Source organism: Coloeus monedula (genome assembly GCF_965178545.1).
Source record: "Coloeus monedula genome assembly, chromosome: 6".
NCBI lineage: Eukaryota > Metazoa > Chordata > Aves > Passeriformes > Corvidae > Coloeus > Coloeus monedula.
The window spans coordinates 30,107,949-30,131,084 of record NC_138786.1 but is presented as its reverse complement, the minus strand read 5'-3'; the positions used below and the strand labels follow the sequence as shown (position 1 = coordinate 30,131,084).

Genomic DNA, 23,136 nt, shown 5'->3' with positions numbered 1-23,136 from the left:
TTTTTCTTTTGAACAAAAGGAATGAGGAGGAAGACACAATAGGACAGCAATCTCCAGAACTGTTGCTGTCTTCAGGAAATGGCCTGTGTAAAACTAAACTGACTGAAACTAAATAGGCAATTAATTGCCTTTTGGGGAGACTACCAGGTGATAAACACCAGTGGTTTGTGGAGGGAGCGGGGAGGCTTTTTAAGTGTACTGAAAGGGCTTGATGCATGTTTTATGTAAAATGTTACTGTTTTTAGCATAAAATGATTTTGTTCTGTCTGTCTTCTCTCTCTTCTGGACTTGGCCGGGCCATGTACAAATCCCAATCATTCAACAGTACTGGAGAGTAGATAGTATTTACCTCAATAATGGTAGTTTCTTTTCGATTCTTTTTAACCCTCAATTCAGATGATGGTTCGAAGCCAACGCCTACCATGGAAACCCAACCTATTTTCGATGGAGAAGGTAAGAACATTCCTTAAAATAACAACAAAAAAAGCTATTTCCTTCTCTCTTTTCTCTAGGATTTATGGTTCAAATGCTTTCTTTATCCTGCAAAGCAGACAAGCCAGTGAATCTCATAAGTTATCTAAATTTTAGAGTGCCCTTGGGACCTCAGGCATTTTCCCTAATCCTTTTACATCCTCCCCACTTTTCTAGAATCCAACAATAACACCAGTTGATCAGACTCCTGGTGTAATCTTGGAGGGAAAAGTGTGTCATGGCAAGTAAAAAAAGGTGCATCAAATTGTAAGTGGCCACTTCCTTTAGACTGTCCTTACCCCCTTACTGTCTCCACTTTGACGACACTAATGCTGGGAGTTTCATAACCTTTGCAATGTGTTACAGCTTCACAAAAGGAAGGGTAATGCTAAACCACAGCTTGTGAATGTTGACTTGGAAGAAAATTGCTGGGAGGTTTCTTTATTTAGCGAATGCTTTCATTGACGCACATACTATTTAAGCAAATGAAGTCATTGTCCTGGGCCCACTTAATTCATGGCCCACCCAGGCAGTTTCCTTCTCAAATAGGCAATCTTGCAATTGTATTATTTTGGAGAGTGAATATCAGACCTTAGTCTATTGGAGGCCTTTAAACAAGGATAAAATGGCTGTCATCACAGAGGGTTCAAGCCTTTTAACATACAAACATAAATATCAGTGGGAATAGTGGTCCTTTGGTAGTGAATGGGACTAATAGCAGCTGCTTGTATCTTGCATATTGCTTGGAAGTAGTGCCTGTTTCCTACAGGTTTAAATCCTCAACCATTATAGTGAAGCTATGGGCTGAACTATGAACCACTCTGTGACCCATCTGAAATTGTGGGGCATAGGGCAGTGAGGGAAAGCCTATGCATTTTCATAGGGGACTGCTGTACTTCGTGCATTTTTTAAACTGGATCAAAGGCAGAAATGAAGACTACTGAGCAAGAGTATATTTCCTGCCTTCTTGTAAAAACGTGCTGTGGTGGGGTTTTATTGTTGCTAAAATAAGCTTATTTAATGGCAAGATGCTGTAGTCCTATCACTTCATATTTAGTGATTGTAGATTTGTAACAATCTTATTGTGAGTTTTAAGAAACAGCAAGAAAAGCTCTCAGAGAAAAAACAATCTCAAATAAACAAAGGAGACTGAAGCTATGCTGGCTCTCTCTTCTTTACATCATAAGAAAGTTCCTCTTGGCAGTAAGATGATATTGTATTAAATTACTGTTGGCAGTCACAAATTTCTGACCTTTAAGTTTTCTTCTGAGAGGGTGCCCATAGGTATTTAAAGGGAAGAATGTACTAGTAGAATGCGGGAGTGAGATGATGTGGTTAATACAGCCTGTTCAGAAGCTCCTTCTAGGAGAGTTGCAATGTTTTGGTCATTCAAATAGAACTGGACAAGGCTCTTGAAGTGGTGTAGTGAACATACCTTTTCTGGTTCTTCTGGTGACAGGCAGAATCTGAAAAGAAGTGTTATCCTATCTTCTATAAAAAACCTTTTCAATCAAAAACCTTCACACTGATTTGTAGGTGAACTCAAGTCTGATAAATGAGCTTGGACTGTATGATGAAAGATTGCTCTCACAAACGTTGCATTGTATTAAAGAGCTTATCTCCTCGGCTTTGAGAGAGAATGAGTAATGCAATGGCTTCCTGTTGTATTAGCAGTGTCCCTTATGACTCTGGAGAAGAGACTGACAGGCAGGTTAATCAGGCTATGCATCGATGGATAATAATTTCTAAGTTTGTCACTCTATATTTTGTCATCTCTATTAGTAAAGTTGGACTAAGGAGACTTCAGTGGTGGCTGTAACATAAACAATTAATGGTGTAGTTCTTCGGGTGTCCTATGCAGCACCAGGACTTCAGTGATTCTTGTGGGTCCCTTCTAGCGCAGGATATCCTGTGATTCTAAAGTCCTGAGCAACCTGGTCTGTTCTTGTAGCTGACCCTGTCTGGAGCAGAGGTTGGACTAGACACCTCAGGATGTCACCCTGAACAATCCCTTAATTCTATTTGAGCAAACATGTGATACTTCACTAGAAGACTCCCAGTGTCTTGAGTAGGTCTTCCTGAGGAATGGCTTGTACTTGGTATCTTACACAAATGACAGAAAAGGGCAAAACAGTTATCCATTCACCTGTGAGGTCTGAAATTTTCATAGATGTTCAAAGGGGTTAAAGTTCAGATCCCATTCCACTTCACTGAATTTGAGAACTGATGGGTTCCTGTAAACCTATATATTCAAAGTCAGGTGGCCAGGGTGGAGCTGATATCAACACAAATGGACAATAACAATGTAGATTTTTTTTTTTCATTTTTTGCCTTTGGTTGCCTACCTTCCATACACTAGGGACTGACTTTTTTTCAAAGGGCATTACATACTCTCAGCTGCCCCTGAAATTTGTGATACCTTTTGGACTTCAGCATCTCTAAGGTGAAGGTTCACCTTTCTCATGTTTTCATCTGCATTGGAGGATAATGAAAATTCACATTTCATGCATAAGTTCCCCTCCCACTCCCTACCATCCTTCCTGAGGGCATAACAGAGCAGTGCCAGAGATAATGTAAATCAGATAACTTAAATTCTCCCATCCAAGGTTTGAATCATAACACAGCCATCTCTCTAAAAATTATTTCATATTATAATGCAGATCTTAGAGATGCTTATAGTGAATCTTTTCTTAAGACAAGATTCTCCTCTGCTGAAGAGTGTTTTATTAATGTCCTTGGTATAGTTTTAAAAAATTCTATTCCCTCCTGCACTTCCAGGCTCTGTTTTTTTGTTTTCTTCATCTATTTTGTTTCCATGTGCAAGGTGTAATGATTTCCTAAAGATATCTTCTTTAAGCATCTCTTCTTTTTGGTAAACTTCACCTCTTAATTCAGTGGGAATCTACTCTTTCCACAGATCTGTTGTTCAGATGGGTCTGTAATCCAAAAAAATGTCCAGGTTACCTGGACTGAAAATAGATTTTTATGGTAGATTCCAAGGAAATAATTTCCTCTTCTTTCTCTTTCTCTTTCTTCACAGAATTCCTCTTTGTGCACCTTTCAACCTCACTGAAAGATGTACAGCATTGTATTTCTAAAGGTCTTCATCCATTCTTCAGCATCTGTTGACTTTGGTTGTCCCTCCTTTTTCAGCTGTAGACATACATGGTCCATATGGTGCAGGTTCAGAGCTAAATTTCATCCCAGATTTAAGCATTTAAGCCCCTTTTGGGGAGAATTACCTCAAATTAAACATTGGGTAAGAGCTAGGAAAGGGAGAAGCACCGAAGGAGAAATAGTCCATAAACCAAAGCATGTAGGTATATGTATTTATAGAAGTACATGATGGCTGACTCTTGATAAAATAGTGTAGTGAAACTGGCAGATAAGGCAGTTTTTGATATTCCAGCAGTAGTAAAAGTTTGTTTAACAATGTTCAGCCTGTATTTCTTTGTGAAAAAATGCCCTAAACACAATTATTATAATGCCTCCAATCAACGTGGCTGAAAACATTTAGGAAGGAGAGATTAATTTTCTTTTTTTTTCATGTTCTTGTAATTTATAATCAGTTTCTCTTTAGTCAGCCAGCTTCTCCCTTTGCTGAGCAGATCCATGTAAATGTCAGCAAGGTAGCAGGAAAACTTACGTGAAAAGTTCTTAGAGGAACTTAAGAAAAACCTCAGGATGTACTATTTAAGTTGTGTTCTTGTGGAGACTGAAAACTTTTTCAGAAAATATCAGTCCTGAAAATATCACTTGAGGTGCTCTAGCCCATGGTAGCAAGTACTGCTTTGCTCAGTTCTAATCAAATGCTGAGGTTATGTCATTTCTGTGGCTTAGGGCAGGTTCAGATGTGTTTTGAAGTTGATTATAACACCTCAGAGGAGGTGCTCTAAGCACTTTTTTTCCCACAAATTTATGTTTGGATGTCTTGGTTAGTGTATCAGACATGCTTTTCTAACTAGAACCTATTTCTTTAACAGACTTCCTTTCAAGTCTTTCCAGAAATATCTTCATGTGTCTGCCTATTTATTTTGGATTTTGTTGTTGCTTGTTTTAGGGAACTGACTGTGGCCAGACCTTCTTGGGCTGTTAAAGCAATATTTAAGGTCTGGATTGACTTTGTAAAATCTGGATTTCATATGTACTTCTGGGGGAAACAGCATGTACTACAGCACCCAATACAATGTTTGTGATCTATGAGTCTTGAGGAAAAAGGCTTTAGACTTGAGAATGTAGGAAGTGGGGGGTAGAGGGAGGAAAAAAATGTTTTGCCAGCAGAGGTATACTTTCTGGAACAGGAAGATAATGAGAGAACCTTGTGGAAGATTTATAAATGGTGGTTCGTAAGAGTTGGAAGACCTCACCAGGGGATGAACCTGTCTGTACAAAGGTGGTAGATCAGTTAAGGCATGACTGTAGCCAACATCTTGTTTTCAATGAAGAGAGACTGAGAGAGTTGAGGTTGTTCAGAAGACACCTTCTAGCACATTCCAGTCCCTGAAGCCAGCCTACAAGAGAGCTGGAGAAGGACTTTCTACAAGAGATGTAGTGACTGGACAAGGGGGGATGGCTTCAAACTGACAGATGGTAGGTTTGGATCAGGTATGAGGAAAAAATTCTGTACTGTGAGGTTGGTGAGGCACTGGAACAGGTTGCCCAGAGAAGCTGTGGATGCCCCATCCCTGGAAGTGTTCAAGGCCAGGTTGGACGGGGCTTGGAGCAACCTGGTCCAGTGGAAGGTATCCCTGCCCATGGTAAGGGAGGGGGAACAAAAGATGATTTTTAAGGTCCCTTCCAACCCAGACCATTCTATGATTCTGAGTAACAATTGTGTAATTTACTAGTTGCTGCAGTTCATTTAAAGCTGTTATTTTTATTCTTTCAGAAATCACAGCACCCACCCTTTGGATTAAGCACTTGGTCATCAAAGATTCCAAAATGAACAGCTCCAGTATAAGAAATTCAGGTAATGTTCCATCTAAAAAGAAATAATTCTTTTCACTAGTCTGTAGTTTGTCACCATCTATTCTTGTTTCATTCTTTCTTCATTGAGCTGTCAAGCTGCTAGGGGCACTTGCAGCCCAGACTGTAAAGTAATTTCAGATAAGATCTTTTTTTGTGTCCAAAGGGCCATAATCAATGTGTGATGAAGGATGTTTGTTTCCACAAACCATAACTGGAGAATCTCTTAATTTCTTCATCTGTTAATTCATCTTAGCCATCTTTCATCTTTATTCTGTTTGCTGTTCAGTGTGGATATATGAACTGATGCATTTGGTTCAAAGATCCAGGCTGTGGTTTTGGTCTAAGCAATTGCAAAAAATACAAAAAGGGGCTTCTTTTCTAGTAAATTCAAGATTCTTCTCTTCAGGGGATATTTTTTGGTGGAGAAATTATTGGATTATTTCACAATCAAAAGTAGTTTAATTATGTCTGGGCCTAAGGAAATGTCGAGATTGTTTTGTGGGTAATGGAGTGGGTGAGGGAAGACCCAAGCCTAAAAAACAGCAAAGAAGAGATTATGAACATGAGTGGGAAAAGGGCAGGCAGGAAGATGTGAAGTCATGGTGTAAAACTTGAGATTGGAGATGAGCATGAAATTGTGGTGTGGAGTCATTGAAATGAGAAGAAACTGGAGAATCTGAAGAGGAAGGTTAGGGATTCTTAATAGAAATGGTTTCTGTCTGATATTTTAACTGAGGTGGGAGAAATGAAGAAATTAAAGGGAATATAAAAGAACAAAAGTGATTTAAGAAGCCATGGATTTACTTTAAGATTCGAATAGGAGATGCTGCTATTACATATATTTTATGAAACATATATGCCTAGAATGGCTGTTGGAATAATTCCAGTCACCTGAACAGATAAATTGTGATACAACTGAAGTACCTCATCATCTGGTATTTCTGGATTAGCTAGGGAGTATTCATGACAGTTCCTTTAACCTCCCTCTGCCCCTTCCAAGCTGCAGGGTGAAATGAGTGCTAGGCTGGGTGAAACTCTCCTGCTGCAGAGTGAAAGGCTCTTGGCAGGAGGACAGCCAGCATTGCCCAGACCACAGTTTTAACAAGTCTCCTGTGCTTCACCTCCCAACTGTTTTTGTAGCAGGGTGGTCTGTGTAGGATCTGCCTGTGGGAATCATTCGGAAGCTTCAGATGATGTATAAGTACCAGCATCCTTCTTTAAGGATGTCTTTCAGGGGAGAGCAAACACAGCTGCTGTTTTTTGTTAGCTTCTGGGACAACCAGCAGCTGACAGTGCAATTGAAGGTGATAGTTTAATATTAAAATCCATTGTCATGGGTCCTACGAATCTTGGAGACCAGCTTTCCTTCTAATACAGCAAGCCTCATAGCTGTGATGGAAAGAAGAGTGAGTGCTAAGAGGTTGCAAAGGGACTTGGGTGCAGGAGGGTCTGTCTTCTACCATTTCTTGGCCTGACAGAGACAAAGTAGGCTGGTTTTCATGTTGTAAAGGCAATCACTTAGATTGTTTAGTCAGGAAGCTGCCTGATGTAAACTGGCATTTTGTCCACAGAAGCGTTCCTTGTGTGAGCTGACTTCTGTCCGCTTGTTTCAATTGTTTCTGAGTCAATTCTGTTACTCAAACAAAATTATTGTGAGTGAGTGCATGCTACAAATGAAAAATACATGATCTTCTGGAAAATTCAAGCGCTGTATAAAAGGTGGTTTATACAGCAAGCTAAAAGGAGACATGGTTCATCTGACTCAGCCTTACTGATTGCTCTGAGGCTCACTTGCTATAGGGTCTCACTAAGAGACTGGGTTGCCAACTTTTATCCCCAGATTTCCACACTGGGCCATACAAATACACAGCCATCTCAGTTTCTTACAAATGAACTGATATTAAGAAATGCTGTCTAGAGCTATATTTTAGGTGATACAAAGTCTGTTTCTTTCAAATAGTGAAGCCTAGTCACCTTGTTTGGTATCTTTCATTCTTTTCATCCCTTGTAATATATGTTAAAGGCAATGTACAGTAGATGGGCTCAAACTGCAGAGAAATTGGGGGGGTAGTTATCGTTTAGAATCATGTTTCTTCAAGTGTCTTCGAGTCTGTCTTGGCTGCAGATGATGAAACAGCTGTCATGAGATGGGCATGCAAAATTGGGGGATGTTTTTAATTGCCTTTGGCCCAACTTGAAATGCTAATGCTTAGCACATTTCCAATTTTTTAATTTATTTTTAAAGGGTTAAGATAAGTTTTGCTAGCACAAGATTTGGATTCTTGGGTTTGCTGTTGCCTCAGCTGTATTGTCTATCTGAGCTTGCACTAACAGTCTTGGAGCAGGCAAAAAGCCTTGTATGCTTTTGCAGTGGTTTAATGGGATCACTGAAACTGGAAGTGAGAAAAGAGAAAAGATCTAATCTACTGCCTTAGGGCTAGTGAATGTTTATACTGTAAGGAGAGCAGCATTTTCTACTGTACCATAAATGCCTTACATAATAAAGATTTTATTTCTTCCCACAGGAAGCTGCTCTACTCTCTGAATTCAATCTCAGGTTTTTTCTTTTTGTAATACCCAGACTAACTCTTCTTTTACTTCCTATTCCTTGGAGTTTGAAGAGTGAAACACTTAGTCGTGATGTCTCTTCTCCCTGTGGTGATTGTATGGCTCTGTCCTTTGCAGAGAAGAATGGTACAGATACTGCTGTCAGAGCACATGTGCTGTTCTCTAATCAGCCCTGATGCTGGATATCTTGGAAAGCAAGCGCCATCACTGTGTCAACCATGAGGAGAATTTTGGGTTGCTATGTGGAATCAAACAGACTCTTTAATTTGCTGTCATTGTCTCTGATCAATGTAAGCTGAGCCATGTACCAGGCAGCTGAGCATTGCAGAGCTGGTGGCACCCCATGTAATATATGCTGCCTGTATCCTGTAAGAGCTGCATTTGAAATCTGAGTATTCCATCTTCTGTTTAGTGTTGACAAACAGAAGAGGCTCTTCTGAAACTGATTTTTTTTTTTTTTTTTTTGAGCACTTATATTTTGTTTGGCATGTGTAAATCCTAATTAAGCTAGGGATCAGGAAAAGCAGAATGACTCCAGCCTGGTGATTAGAGCACTTGACTGAGAATCTATATGTCTCCAGGCATTTTGCCAGTGAGTTTTTCTATGCTTAGTAAAAGAGCATTGCTAGGAGGGATTGCTAGTGCCGTTACCCCAGCCCACCTTAAAGAATTAAATGGCACCCTTTTCTCAGTAGGGTGAGATGCAGGTTTAAACCTTCTCAGCCAGAGGCAGGAACCAAAATATGAACATCTGGACTGTTGCACAGCAGAAAAGTTGTTCTTCTATGCTTAAAAACTACATCTTCTGTCTGTCTGAATCCTACAAGTCTCAAACTCAGTTTTTCTTTTTGGGGCAAGGGGAGGGTCTAGATCAACATGACATTGTTGTGCCAAGATGACAAAAATATTTTTTGATGCTTCTTCCTTTTCCCAAACATGCACATCTGCACGTGCATGCACATGGATACCTTAAGCTAACTAAGTTACATAACACTGCCCTCTGTGATGAGTCGTTCCTAACACTGCCAGAGCAGGAGGTGATTGAAATGGGATTCTTGCAATGGCTGTTCTCTAATTAGCATGGCTGGGAACTGTCTTTTCATTCTGCTTTTACTGTTTCAGCTTCCTCCCCTCACCCCCAACCTATTCCAGCCTGCAACAGTCAAAGTGATTAATTTTTTTTAAAGTTCTTAATCTAGGGAAGGATTTGATAATGTTTTCCACTTCCAAGAAATCTAATGGCTGCTTGTTTAGGAGCACCCCATCTCCACTGAGGAATCCAGGGATTTTCCTCACTTCCAGAGCTGGGTTATCTCCAAATTCATTTGTGCTACTTAGTGATTTGGTTTTAGTTAGCAAGAGTTTCCAGCCTGTATCCAGCTTACCGTGACAACCTTTAAGAAAACCACAGAATGATGTAATGAGCCCCTGCATGGAAAAATAAACAGCCTGGAGAAACCAGCAGTAGCAGCCTCAAGTAAATATTCTTCAGCCACTGGGGTTTTGAAAATGACGTTATTTGAAAGGAAGAATGAGTAATATATTAAGGTCACCAGCTGAAGACAGGTTTGTGTGTGTTGTGCCTAGTTAAAAAAAAAAACAAAAAAAAGAAAAGAAAAAACCCATAGTCGTTTGCTTCAAAATCTTGCTTGGTGAATGGAGACCAGTTCCATGTGGCCTGTTCTGTTCAGTTCTGGCACCCAGGCATCGTGCTAGCATCTCATGATGGCATTCCAGTGATAGAGCTTTCTCCTGTCAGGAGCTCTTATTGGACAGAGTATAACTGAATGAGCTTTGGAAACAAGAATGATGGTGTTCACATTTCTTTTTCTTGAGTCAACCCGAAGCCCAAACTTTAGGGCTTTTCAAAGGGGGAAACCACTTGAAAACTTCACATCTGTATGTATTCCATCGTCCACCTGAAAGGGAGTCTCTTAACTCTTGGGTGCAGTTTGTCTCCAGAGATCTGCACAGTGAAGTGGGATGTGATTATATCAAGTGTTACTACCAGGACCTGGGTTCTCTGGTTTGTCTGTGTTCCTTAAGGGGTCTTTTTCCCCCACTTGGCAGGAAAAAAAGATAAGAAAACACCCTTGGCACCCCCAAAAATGTTCTCTCTAGTACTCAACTAGGAAGTTACACCATTTTGCTGCATGCCTTTCATAATGATCAGGGTAGTAATTGCCCCAAGGGTTAATGTACTCATAGGTATGTTGCCATATCCATATGGAGGCTTTCTGCAATCCCATACATTAAAAAGGAGTCTGCTTGAGAGTACACTGAGAATTAGTGTAGTTCATCTTGAGTCAGGTGAGATGAACATACAATGGGACAGAGCTTGAGAAGGAAGCTCTTTTCAAGTTTTAGTGAGGTACCCGAAAAATAGCCAAGATTAGACAAGAGTTTAATTTGTTTTTAGGACTTTCCTTTTCAAAAGTGAAGCTAAACACAAAGAGCTTGAATGCCTATATTAATTTCCAGAGTGGGGAGACCTTGCACCTGTGTGTTGAACGGATAGTTATTTGGAGTTGGAGGAAATTTTTTCATGCCTTGGAAATGTGGAACACTGCAGAGAACAGGGATCCACAGGTAGGTTTAGATGAGGTTCTTGAAAAGCAAAACAGTGCTATTAATGGGGGTAATTTCACACCTGTCTTTATCCTGTCTTCTCAGCCTTATTGCTTAGGTGTCTTGTCCTACTCTTGGTGCACAGCACTCCCCACCTTGTTATTTAAAAACATGAGACCATGGACTTCTGCTTCTTCTGCTGCTTTTTTCCTATTTTCCACTATTACTAAACTAGCTGTGTTAGTTCCAAACTGGCTGGCTCTCTCTCCATGCCACTTCTGGTAATGTTACTGTCCAAATGTCTAATATAGAACTGTAGCCTCTTCCCCAAAATCTGTGGCTGATTAGTGATAGGATACCGAGGGGAGGAGACAGCTATCACTTTGGGAGGAAAGCAGGTTGGTTGACAAGGGGCTGTAGTCAGGAATAATTGTGCTTTAGGAATGTCTAAAGATGATGTTATGGTGGCATTTGAATTGGAAAATTTTGGTGCCTATGGATGACATTCTAAGGCTGACTTAGTCCTCCTTGGTAAACATTTTCATGCTTCTGTCTCCTCTGGGCATAACACCTGGAATTAGTTAAAGGCTTTTGAATTTCTCCCTAGCTGAAGAGGAAAAAGTGTCACTGATGGTGTCAAGAACAAGAGTTCATGGGAGGGAACCAGTGTGTCAGAAAGCTTTTGTCTTTTCTACTGTCTTCTATTAATGTATCCTCCTTGGTTCTTTTCCTGCATCTGGACCCAGTACCTCCCAACACAATGCTCCTCTAACCTGTCAAAACTATTGGGCTAAAAGTCTGTGACTGTTGTCCCATCTGCCACAACTATTTATTTTCAGACCTTTGTATTAGACCTTCCAGTCCTTTTTTTTAATGAGGGTTTGTTTTGGTTTTGTTTTGAATTAATTTCAATTTAGATTCTGGCTTGATATCAAATAAAGCAATTTTAAGAGATGCTCCTGTTGAGTATGAAATGAAAACTTATTAATTCCATTACATTTTCACAACAAATATATGCTCTTATTTGCTGAGTTCCTGCTTCCTTGTAAGCCAAAATGTGATGTTTCTTCCTTATTTATTATCCCTCCCTTCCCTCTGGCTCCATCTGTGGTTCAGGCATCCTTTCCTGTCTTGGCTGCTGCTTGGGAGGCCTCTGTCTCTTCTTCCGTTTTGGAAGTTCTGAGAAGGATGATATGTGTGATGCCCAAGGGTGATTCTCCCACGGTCTCAGTGTGACAGGTGTGTGTGGTGAAGAAGGGAGTATGTAGGAGAGAGCAGAGGCAGGGGGAATGGAAGAATCTAGGACCAGGACCCTTCCCAGACAGCCAGCAAACAAAGTCATAAATAACATGCCATTGGGGACCAGTTAATCTGCTCTATGAAAAGGTGCAAAGTATACAAGTGGGAAAAATAACATTGTATAATAATCAGCATGCAACCATAGGTGTTAAACCATATGCAGCTAGCCAAATAAATGAAGCTCCCCTTGAGTGCTGTGCAATAAATCATTCCCAAAGAATTCAGTCACTCCCCCCCTCCTTATCCCCCAAAGAAAGAAAACAAATTACTTTAGATGTGGAGTCATAACTACTACTCTGCAGCTGCCAGTTCAGGCAAGTGGACAAGGAGCAGTAGGAGAAGGGGCAAAGATATAAGAAGCTGGGGTAAAAGGGGAAATAGGAAACAACCCCACATTTAAAACCTCTGGGGATTTGGTGGGGAAGGGAAAGGAAATAAGCTCCAGCACCAGGCATTACCTGGCCATACAGGGACAAACTAAGAGTGGTCAACTTTGTGGAGTTGGTTTTGCTTTTTAGCAGAAGCTGATTCAGATTGAAGGGGCTGCACTGATTTGCTGAAGTAATTCCTTAGCAGCACAGTGCTTCTTGCTGTATGTAATAGCACCATCTGGCACAGTCTCGTTTGTGAATCTGCGCTTCAGACATCCATTTGAATGTATGCTGATGCCTGCAGAAAGGCTGCACATCTTGACTCACCTTCCTGCCTCTCTTGGAATGTTCCTGTCAAATTCACCACATTTCTGAGGTACCACAGTTAAGGAGGAGCTGTTTCAAGGTAAGTGTCATTACTAGCTCCTAGATAACCTCTGGAAAAGGTTTAGACCTAGGTAGGCTTCTGAAACCACCAGCCCTGGTGTGGCTTGCAAGTGATTTGCAAAGAGACAAGTGAAGAAAAAAAAGGGTTCAAAACACAGGTCTGTGTGTCCCTATGAGCATCTGCTGCCCCTAGTGTTGTCCAAGAAGGCTGGGAATATTACCTAGTACAGTATAAGGCTGTGAAGGAGAAGAGCTGCATTCCAGAACTTTGGAAAACCCTACCCCTCCCATGGAGGTGTCTGTTGATGCCAGGTTTAGAGTGAAGAAGTCCTCTACTTCGGTGGGTCCTGGAGGTGGAGTGAGTAGATAAGGGAAATGTGTGAGGCTCCTGAGTAGGGCTCGTGGAGCAGCAGCATGGGAAAGTGTCATAGAATCATTTAAGTTGGAAAAGACCCTTAAGATCAAGTCCAACCCTTAACCCAGTGCTGCCAAGTTCACCACTAAACCATGTCCCTAATTGTCACATCTACATATTTCTTAAATGCCTCCAAGGATGGTGACTCAACCACTTTCCTGGGCAGCCTGTTCCAATGGTTGACAAACCTTTTGGTGAGGAAATCTTTTCTAATGTCCAGTCTAAACCTCCTTTGGTGCAACTGGAGGCTGTTTCCTTTCCTCCTCTCACTTGTTACATGGGAAAAGAGATCAGCACCCACCTTGCTACAACCTCTTTGTTGACCATTTCTTTGCTTTCAAACTGACGTTATTAGAGCTATGAGCTGTGTTTTAAGAGTCCTGTGTATAGTTTGGGGAGGGTGTGGGGCTGCCATCTGCGTGTTCCCTTTGCCTTGGTGGTCATCTTATTTTTGTATTTTGCCAGACCACTAAAATAAGCAAGTAGTCAGTGGGAGCATGTGAGTACATTTTGTGGTGCAGTTCAGGGGTGGCTTAAGTACATGTTTTGAAATGGTGTGTAAGTAGCTGGAAAGACCTTGGCTGGAAGATCCCAGGGGTTGCATATTAATTGGAAAGAAGCTGGGCAGAGAACCCACCTTCAGAGAAAAAGATGGGAGTATGTTTAAAAAGCAAGGTAGCATTCGATCTCGTGGGACACTTGAGGGAGGAATGTGTTAAACTGGCTGGCCTTACTCTGGGTGAATGGAGTGACATTTCTCTGGTTTCCCCAGCTGTTATAATGCAGGGAAGTCCGTGGTCCTGCTGGTGTCAGCAGTCTCCCACTCACCTTAAGCTGACTGAACAGGCTTCGGTAGCACAAGGCTGCAGCTTCTCTCTGGAGCTCAGACTGCCAGAATGCATGGGCTCCCACAGATGGAGGGACTGTTGCCTGTGTAAGGCTGCAATTCAGAGAAATCCCATGGGGAACACTAACTTCAGCCATAGTGTCAGTCTGTAGTACTTCCCTTGCCTTTTAAGCTAGAGCAGGGACATCCATCTCATGACATGGATGAAGTGGGAACAGTTTCTCTGTCCCATGGCTGATGTCTGAATCCCATGTTATGTCATTGAACTTCCAAAGCCTGGATATTCTACCCAGAGACAGTTGACTGGGTAAATATCCAAAAGTGAGTGCTAGCTTCCTGTCAGAGGCAATTCCTTCTGCCTCCTTATAAAGTGCAAAATATTACAGGGAAAAACTGATCTGTCACTGCATGAAAAGGCTCATCACACTATAAACCTGTCTCTCTTGCCTTCTGTGCCTCACCAGTGGTAGCATTAAATATAATGTTGCTGTAGGTAGGAACACCAGTCTGAACCACTTTTTAGCTGCCTGTGACAGTTTTCAAAGACTTTGTCTGGTGTCCTATAATTGCACAGTTACAATACTGTAAAAACAGTTGTATACTCCAGCTAGAAGAGGTAGGCAAATTCTCCAATAATTGCTTTACTAGCTGTTCCAAGGACTATTAAAAAACAGGTGTGGAAGTGAAAAAAGTTTCCCAATAATGCTAAAGCTCCAGTGGAAACCCCTATTGTTTTTTGTTTTATTGAACAGCATTCCTCAATGTGGAAAGAGTGCAGTGAAAAAGGAGTACAGGGAAAATGAATGTATTCAGAGACAGGTGGCTTATGTCAAAGCTAGGTATGCCACAAGCTCACAGTGCTTAGAAACTATGTGAAATGGAAAAGAGGCATTAGGGAAGAAAAAACACAGACTGTGTAGCTTTGTCTCAAAATGACAAGGGTAGTGTCTAAGGTTGAAAGATTTTTCTTCTGCTGAGGAACCATCCTGATGTCAAGAAGTGAAGAGGCTGCATTTTGATGCCAAATTTCTCTGCTCAGACTATAGAAACTGTTGTCATTGTGAAGATACTGCACAGGTACAGCTGTCATACACAGGATATGGAAGCCAGGTGCATTAGAGGGGATCAGACCCCATAATCTGGAAACTTAAACCAGATTAAATATCTTCAAGATTTTAGTCTGTGTTAGAAAAGAGGTTGCCTAGTCATTGAGGATCTGCTGGAGTTTCTCAGCCTGCATGAGGAGAGCAAGAAAGACCTGAAGAGATTCAAGTCGTTTTTTCTCCCTATTTTAACCTAGGGGCATATCCAATTAATTAATAACAGCTCTGACACACATAACCTGTTCCTAATGTGACAACAGAGATCCCACTGCCTCTTCCAATTAGTGAACAGTTAATCACCAGGGCTTTTTTATATCAAAACTAAATCTCCTTTCTCCAAGTAAGCTGTCTGATACTTGAACTACCCATGGGGAAGGAAAAAAAATTATCTGTGGCTTTTTTTTTTTTTGTAGAACAGCTTTTATGTCTCAGAAGACTGAATGTCATCTCTAGACTAAACAAATGGAATTCTTTTAGCCTTTTCTCATAGATCAAGTATCCTAGACCTTTGCCTGTTCCCCTTGCTCTCTCACACCCTCCTGCCACAGAATCTTCCTGTCCCTCAAAGTGCAGTGCCCAGTGCTTGTACACAGGGCTGATTTAAAGGCTCAGCAGTACTTAGTGCCTGTTCTTATGTGAAGCCCCTGTCATTACATTCCACAGCTGGATTTACCTGTTTGGATTTTTTTGTTGTTGTTGTTTGCAATGTCCTGAAGTTGCAGACTTTGTTGTGGTCTACCTAAGCTGCTGCCACTTTTTCCAAGTCTTGCTGTCTCGCCAGTAATTTTCTCCCCGTGTGCTGGATTTTTCCTTGCTGGTTGTTATGGTTTGTGCTTGTAAGTTGTGATTACACTGATTTAAAACCATTTATTAAATGTGGCTTTGAATTTTTTCCTGAAGTTCAGTCTGTAAATTGGATGCTCTGTTCCATTGGCCAGAGTTGTCATTTAATTTGATACAAGTCTCATGGTAGCTTTCAAAACTGAACAACTGTCTCACAGAACTTTGGAGACCTCTTGTCTTGGAGAGCATCTTTTTCTTATCCTGTTGTGTTAGGTAACTATCTCATAGTAATTGTATGTAGGTTGCATTTTTCTCATTTGGTTACGAGAATGACACAACTTACAATATGCTCTAATGAACCAGAATTTTTTCAGAGCTCTATCTAATGCATTGTTTATGAACATGAAGATATTTGCAGTTTTTTTTCAGGATGATGTACTACAGCCGTAAAAAAAGGCATTGTTCTTTTTCTGCCGTCCTTCAGTTAGTCTGGCTATAGCTCTAGGAGGGCTAGGACTGTGTGACTGCTTGTGAGATGGGATGGTTTAAAGAGTCCAAGGCCTGCCTGAAAGGCAGTTGAGTTAGAATTGCAAGGACAGGTAGCTTTCGACTGGCAGATTTCAAGATGTGCAGATGTTGATCTTTATTGCTGTGTGAGGTGGAAACCCTGTGGAGCACACTCTTTTCTTAGCTGGGCAGGATACAATGCCCACAGGTTCTGCAAAATGAGCACAAGTTGTGCCTCAGAAAGTCCCTTACTAAGTTTGCTCTAATCTGTGCTTTCTTGAGCCAGTCCTCCTTATTTCAAGCTATAGGGTAGATATTGAATAGGCTTCTCATCATACAACACTGGTGGGAATGCAGTGCAGCCTTATCTCTTAGAGCAGAAGGAAAATAGCAGGGGAAGCATGTGTTCCTGGATAGCTGAAGTTTAATGAGCCACTTGGAATAATGCATTTTTGAAAATTATAACCCACCTGTTAAGCCTTTGCATTGTACTTGTTCAGCACTGGAACATGTAGTAACATCTGCTTCCTCTGTAGCCTATGCCTTGAGAAATGGAATTGAGTGCGTACCAAGGTAAAGCAAAGATTGCTCAACTGGTACAGTGTGGGAACACCTGCAAGGTTTGTTTTTCTTTTACCTTCATGTTAGCCAGAAAACTCTGGAGGGACCACGATCGCAGACAGAACAGGGTGGAGTGGGTATCAGTACTGATGACTAACAGAGGTGTGGAGAGATTTATGCTATGCCCATGAGCCATATTTGCTCAGCTGTTATTGTGCTCCTAAACACAGAAGGGGTTGTTTCTCTCCCTCCACCCACAGCCCTGCTCAGGGGACAGGGAGTAAGGGCCTATTCACTGCATTGCTTTGCTAGTCCTGCCAACACTTGTGCATGTGCATACTTAAGGCTTTTCGAATGGTCTTTCTGAGGAGGAAAGGATGCAGGTTTGGGCTGCTGATGTAACCTGTGCTGAACTTGCTTTCTGCCCACAGTTTTTGTAAGCTCCATTCTGGGATGAGGTACCTGTTCTCCTGGAGTGGACATGGGTCCTGTTCACTTTAGAGCTTCCGTATACAATCTAAAAGCAGCTTTAAGCTGATGTACATGCTGTGATAAAATAACCATTTCAAAGCCCTTGTTCTGTGCCACAGCAGTGTAAAGGCACATGAGAAACTGACCCTGTCTGAATTAGGTCCCCTGGGAGACAGGCAAACACTTTTTCTCACTGAAAGGAAAACTGAGGCACAAAGACACTTAGTCCTCATGTTTGGGTTGGCACAGGAGGTCAGTAGGAACTTGGCACTAGATATCCACGCTGCTCCCCTTTGTTCTGTGCTGCACTAATGCCTCACTGAGAGGAAAGTTGGGAGTTGAACAAAAAAAAAATTTGGGGCAGATGTGTTTGTGTTTTTTTAAATGTTATTTTGAAGTGAGGTCCCTGTTGCAGCACTAACAATGGGGATTGATCAAGAATTCTTCAGTAAAAGACCTTTTCCTCCCCTTGTGATGAATGCTTGTTCATTAAAACTTTTTGAAGCTTTTTGTAGGAATTCCATGGGAAAAGCTTTTCTGGTCCAGACAGAATTTCTGGTCAAAAGAAATGAGAGAGAGGAAGAGAAGGAAATCTGCCCTGCCTGGTACAGCCTGTTGCTCTGGGTTTAGGCTATTCACAGGGGTTCATTGGGGCTGAGCAGAAGCATAGAGGGAGGTTAGACCCTCTCTTTTGCTTAATTTGGAAGAAAGAATCCTGTCTCTTAAGGGTGTAGGAATCTCTCCAAGGTGGTTGGTTTTGGTGCCACAGTCTCCCTCTTCTAAGAAGAAAAGATTTGGGTGCAGAAGAGCAATGTTCAAAAAATAATCTTCTGTGGTTGGATGGCAGATGTTCCTTATGTCCCACCCTAATCATCCACAGCCACGGTGAATGATGCTTGGTGCTTTGGGTCTGGTAGCAATGAGAGTTTTGTGTCAGGAGAGCAGCTGGGGGAGGCTGCCTCATCCCCAGTGGCTGCACATAGCCCTGCAAGATGAGCATGAGAACTGTTAAGCACAAGCCTTTGGCTAGATGCTACTAGACATCCTCTCTTCTCAGCTTTGTAGGGTAAACAAGCACCCCATCTCTTTAATAACCATATAGTTTATTAAACAGTCAGACGAGTCCCTTACCTCATCCATCATTTTTATTTTTATTGTGCAGGCACTAGATGTATGTTTGAATGTGTGTACTTAAGGGACCAGGAATGAGAGACCTTTTTATGAATCTGACCATGTATTCCTCAGAAGGCCATTACTAGGGGGAAATTGTTGCATGAATAATGTGCAACTACAGATGTCCAAGCCCTGTTTTCCTGCCATAGCTCATGGCTTCAGAGACACTACTTTAAAAATATGTTTTAATGAGTGTTAGAAGCAGTCAAGGGTAAGAAGGAATAAACAGTTAGCATTTTAGAGCTGAGCAGTTGAGGTAAAATAGATATTTCTGCCAATGACTCTTCTCTTTGGGTGTGCATACAGTCCCTATTGTTTTTTTCTGTAATTTGTTTTTTTGTAATCTAGATTTGTTGCATGAAGGTTTCACTCCCCAACAACAGCAAGTTGGCAAGTGTTACTTGGTTTCTTTGCTGATGGTTAAGTCAAAGCAGAGATGGCAGACAACAGTAGAATGTGACAATGCCTTTAAAATAGATAATAAATGGGTATAATATTATTATTTTTTCTAGGAAGACTGTTTGTGCCCCACTGACTTGCTGTCTTAAATGTTCAGTTTAGGGAAAGAAGGAAAACCTTTCTTTCTGTGCCTGCAACTCCCATTAACAAGGAATAGGCTTTTAAGTACCCTACATTTATAATAAATATATGCTAGTTTCTAAGATGACAGCTTAATTTCGTACCTGGCATTAAACTTTCTAGCTTGGCCATAGGCTTTCACTATTCTCCATTAACCTGGCCTTGGCAACAACAGCAAAGTTTCCAGTAAGCAGTTTGACTGGAACAGGAGGACTTCAGTGTCCTGGAGCTAGGATAGCATTTGATGGTCCCTTTGTTACCCGTGAGACCATCTTTCAGGGTGACACTGCATGCAGTTCATGCCAAGTCCCATACTAGCGAAGCTGATGGTATGGATTTCCCAGCTGATTTTGCTGGCTTTTGAATACCTAACTGTTAATATTAGTGTTTATTTTTTAAGGGAATTAAGTGCTGTTAGAGTGGTAGCTTGGAGAAAAGAGTCTCTTTGGGGACTAGTGCTAGTTAATACATTCTGCTTACTAGACAGATGTCACTGAAGGAAATTTCCACAAGGCTGTTGTCAGAGTCAATGTGTTTGCTATTCTGATCTCTAGCTCAGGGAAGGCATGGTGTATCTGGAAGGAGTTCAGAGAAGAATCATACCATGTAGGACTCTTCAGCATGTAAAAGAGACAAAGCAGGAATCTGTAAAGCAGGGAGGAACTTCCACAGCAGCTACTTCTAGATGTATATTAGGAATGAGTAAAGTATGATCTCCGTGATGTTTCAGTTGTACCACTGTCATTGCTAATGATGGGCTACTGAATGCTGGTGACAATGACAGAGCTTGCATCATTATATCTATGTGATATCAACTGAACAAAGCCTGTAAGATTTGTTTCACTCAGCCTTTAAACACCCCTCAAACAGAAACAACTACCAATTAGTTATGTATTCTGGTAGTAAATGTGACTATTCAGTTCCCACAAATTTCTGTTAGTATGTGCAGAGAATTTTCTCCATTTTTTCATGGCATAGCACAAATGTGTAACTATGTAGATTTTTTTCTGTGTAATTTGCATACCTAACTGCAAATGTTTGTAAAATAAGATACTAATTCATTAAAGACATTTATTATTTTTTTCTCTTGATTTCAATAAAAGTGGCATATTTCTTTTTTCTGACACACAAAGAAAACACAATTTATTTTTTTCAGGGTAATTTTTACTGAGAGTTTTGCAAGACTCAAAGGACTTGAGAAATCTTGGTTTGACTTTGTGCACTCAGGAAAGCTTTTGGGATTTAGACAGAAAAATTCCTGGAATGTAGTCCTCTTTAGCAGAAGTTTTTCTTCCTTTTGCTTATAATATAATGATGATAGAGAATTTTGCCCCTGCTTTTTTTGCTTCCCCCAAGCTGCCTGAGTGATTTACCTCACCTGATGGCCAAGGTGTGAATTGCTGTCGGCAGACTGTGGGTAAGTGGGGCCCGTTTGATGTAAGTGGTTTGTTAGGGAGCCTGCAGGCCTCTGGCTCAGTGACTTCTGTGTCCACGTACGTCTTGGGAACAGTCTTTCTTTTTTTGGTCAGATGTGAAATCTGTCAGCAAAGTGAAGTCAGCTCAAATATCAGCTGAAGCTTGAGTTCCCTTTCAGTTTTTGTTGACTTAATCCCCTCCTGCTCCTTCCCAGTAAAGTTTCTCTCTGCTTGAGTCAGATTTACCGACACTTAAAAGTTTTTATTCTGTGTTTCTATTGTGTGGGCTTGTGTGTGGCAAAATTCAGGTGCCCTTCACATTCCCACTCTTGACAGTGATCTGAAATGCTGAGGAGAGTGAGACTTTTTGGGGTCTCTGAGACTCAGCTGCTACAGTTCAGTTAGAAAACAGTAAAAATGCTTCTGGTACCCAGGCATGCTGTACTCAGGTGGTGCTGTGCAGACCTGCTGGAGTCTCTTGTATCTGCTGTTACCAAGCTGTGAATTGGCACCCTTTCTGTTCCCCAGATATGGAACAAAACTTACTCTCTACAGCATAATGTATCCCCAAAATACAAGATACAGCTGATGGCATACTAACAGGCAGGCAAAATACAAGGAACCTGAGCACGTGTTAGTTGTGTGCTGAGCCAGTCCTGGGAGCAGGATACTGAGGTTGTGCCCTGTCTGCTGGCTGATGATGCAAACATCTACAGATTTGGAATGAACCTATGGTGTCATTGCTGGTCAGTGGAAGCATTTTATGTATTGAAAGATTGAGGTGGCTCTTGGCTGTGGCAAGGAATTACAGGTCTTGTGGCCTGGTTATAAGAATAAAATTAAAAACACAGTAAACTGCAGGGGAGAGGAAGGCTAGGGGAAAAGAGGACAGCTGTTCTGCTTCTGTTTTTCATCACTCTCCTAAGGATAAAGATTAGGAATGAGATTGTTGTCTTTTCTTACCCTAGACTTAGATGTGTTTTCAGCTGTCTTGACTGCTTGCTTTTCCTCACTGTGATACCTTCAGTAGTTTGCAAAGTTGAAATAATTTTTCTACTCGTCAAAGGGCCAGAATACTTGGAGACTTATAATTGAGAATTTCTGGCTGTTGAGCCGAATAAGTCTTATCATCATGCAGGTTCTCTGTGCTTCTCTTCCCCCTTAGATGGCTGGTCCATGTGAGAGGCAGCAGCCTGGCACTGTCCATGCACCCGTCACTCCTTTGCAGGCAGTGCTAGAGCTCTGTGTGCCAGGTTGGCTGCAGAAGCCACTTCTGCACTTCCTCCTGTTTTGTGGTGCATGCCACTTTTGTTCTCTTTGTTCTCTATTTTGGGAATAGCCTTTTCTGTGTAATAGATTATTAAGGGACAGGGTCTTACCCTCAGTAGAAAGGAGTGTTGGATATCCTTTGTTTTCCAGGTGAGGACAACAGTGGAAAGTGCTGGAGAAGTGATGGCAGTGTGGGTGGAATGGGATATCCTATACTGTTCCCTGCTGAGGTGTGTGCTGTCTACACTGGATTAGGCCATGTTAAAACATAACCTGCTCTTCTTGGGATCATGTTGGAGAGGTGCTGTTGAGAGGGAGGAGTGTTTTGCAGTCTGGAGAAAGAGACAGAGGGGCAGGGCAAGGTGTTTGCCTTCTTTATTTAACTGGAAAATACAAGTCACAGTTTAGGATCTCTCAGTTTGCAAAAACATAATCTGGGAAATGCTTACCTCATGGCTGCATTAACAGTGAATTATTGTTACTTGACAGTTCATTTCCAAAGCCCAGGTGATCAAGAAGAATTTTCCCTGCTGTTACTGGCATCCTGAGCACCCGGCAGTCAGTGTCTGTAGTCCATAATCTTGTTGTGTCACAGCTAAATGTAGGAGAAAGCTCTCAGCCCAGAAGTCCCAGAGTCCCTGAGGATGTAGACATACTGATGGTGGGTGAGAAGGAAACAAACACAAAGGGCTTGTGATGTGAAGGGTACCCATATCCTGCTGACCTGAGGAAAGTGATCTTGATTTGATTCTTTTTCCACGCCCTCCAATCTCCCTTCTGTCTTCCAGAAAAAGTTCATTCCTGTGACCAGGAGAGGCAGAGTGCCTTGGAGGAGGCCAGGCAGAACCCCCGGGAGGGTATCGTCATCCCCGAGTGTGCTCCTGGAGGACTCTACAAACCAGTGCAATGCCACCAGTCAACTGGGTACTGCTGGTGTGTCCTGGTGGACACAGGACGGCCCCTGCCTGGTACTTCCACTCGGTGAGAGCTATAGGCAGGCCTGGGGAGGTGCCTGGCTGGAGAAGATGAGACGTAAAAAAATACAGCTGCAATATGAGATCAATTCCTCTCTCTCTCAAGCAGTCAGCTCTACACTGCCTTTCCTAGAGCAAGCAATGCTGTATGTGATGTTCCCCATTGAGTGTTACTATGCAGCTCCCTCTCTATAGCGGTTGGTGGACATTAACTACTGTCCTTACTTTCCTCTGTGTTAAGTATTCATGCAAAGCAGCCTTTTTTTCTTCTGGCTTGCAGCTTTTGTGAGGTAGGAGGAATGGGGGCTTTGCTTAACAATAAAGATTATGGGCAAGAGCAGTGAAAAGACAAGTGTCTTTGTTGCATTATCATCTGCTTTATACTTCCATGTTGCAGCCACTTGAAT

The 23,136-nt window shown here is 41.7% G+C and overlaps 1 protein-coding gene across 12 annotated transcripts in view; it reads left to right on the top strand.

Annotated features, from left to right (window-relative positions):
• SMOC1 (SPARC related modular calcium binding 1) overlaps positions 1–23,136 on the top strand; it is a 165,112-nt gene that overhangs the window by 117,402 nt on the left and 24,574 nt on the right. For 7 of the 12 annotated variants that reach the window (XM_082283402.1, XM_082283409.1, XM_082283407.1 and 4 more), the window contains 4 exons: positions 364–453; positions 3,512–3,571; positions 5,360–5,440; positions 22,544–22,736. In XM_082283402.1, coding sequence (XP_082139528.1) covers positions 364–453; positions 3,512–3,571; positions 5,360–5,440; positions 22,544–22,736 — 424 coding nt within the window. The remainder of the gene's footprint in view (positions 1–363; positions 454–3,511; positions 3,572–5,359; positions 5,441–22,543; positions 22,737–23,136) is intronic. The other 5 variants (XM_082283400.1, XM_082283401.1, XM_082283408.1 and 2 more) reach the window with 3 other exon arrangements.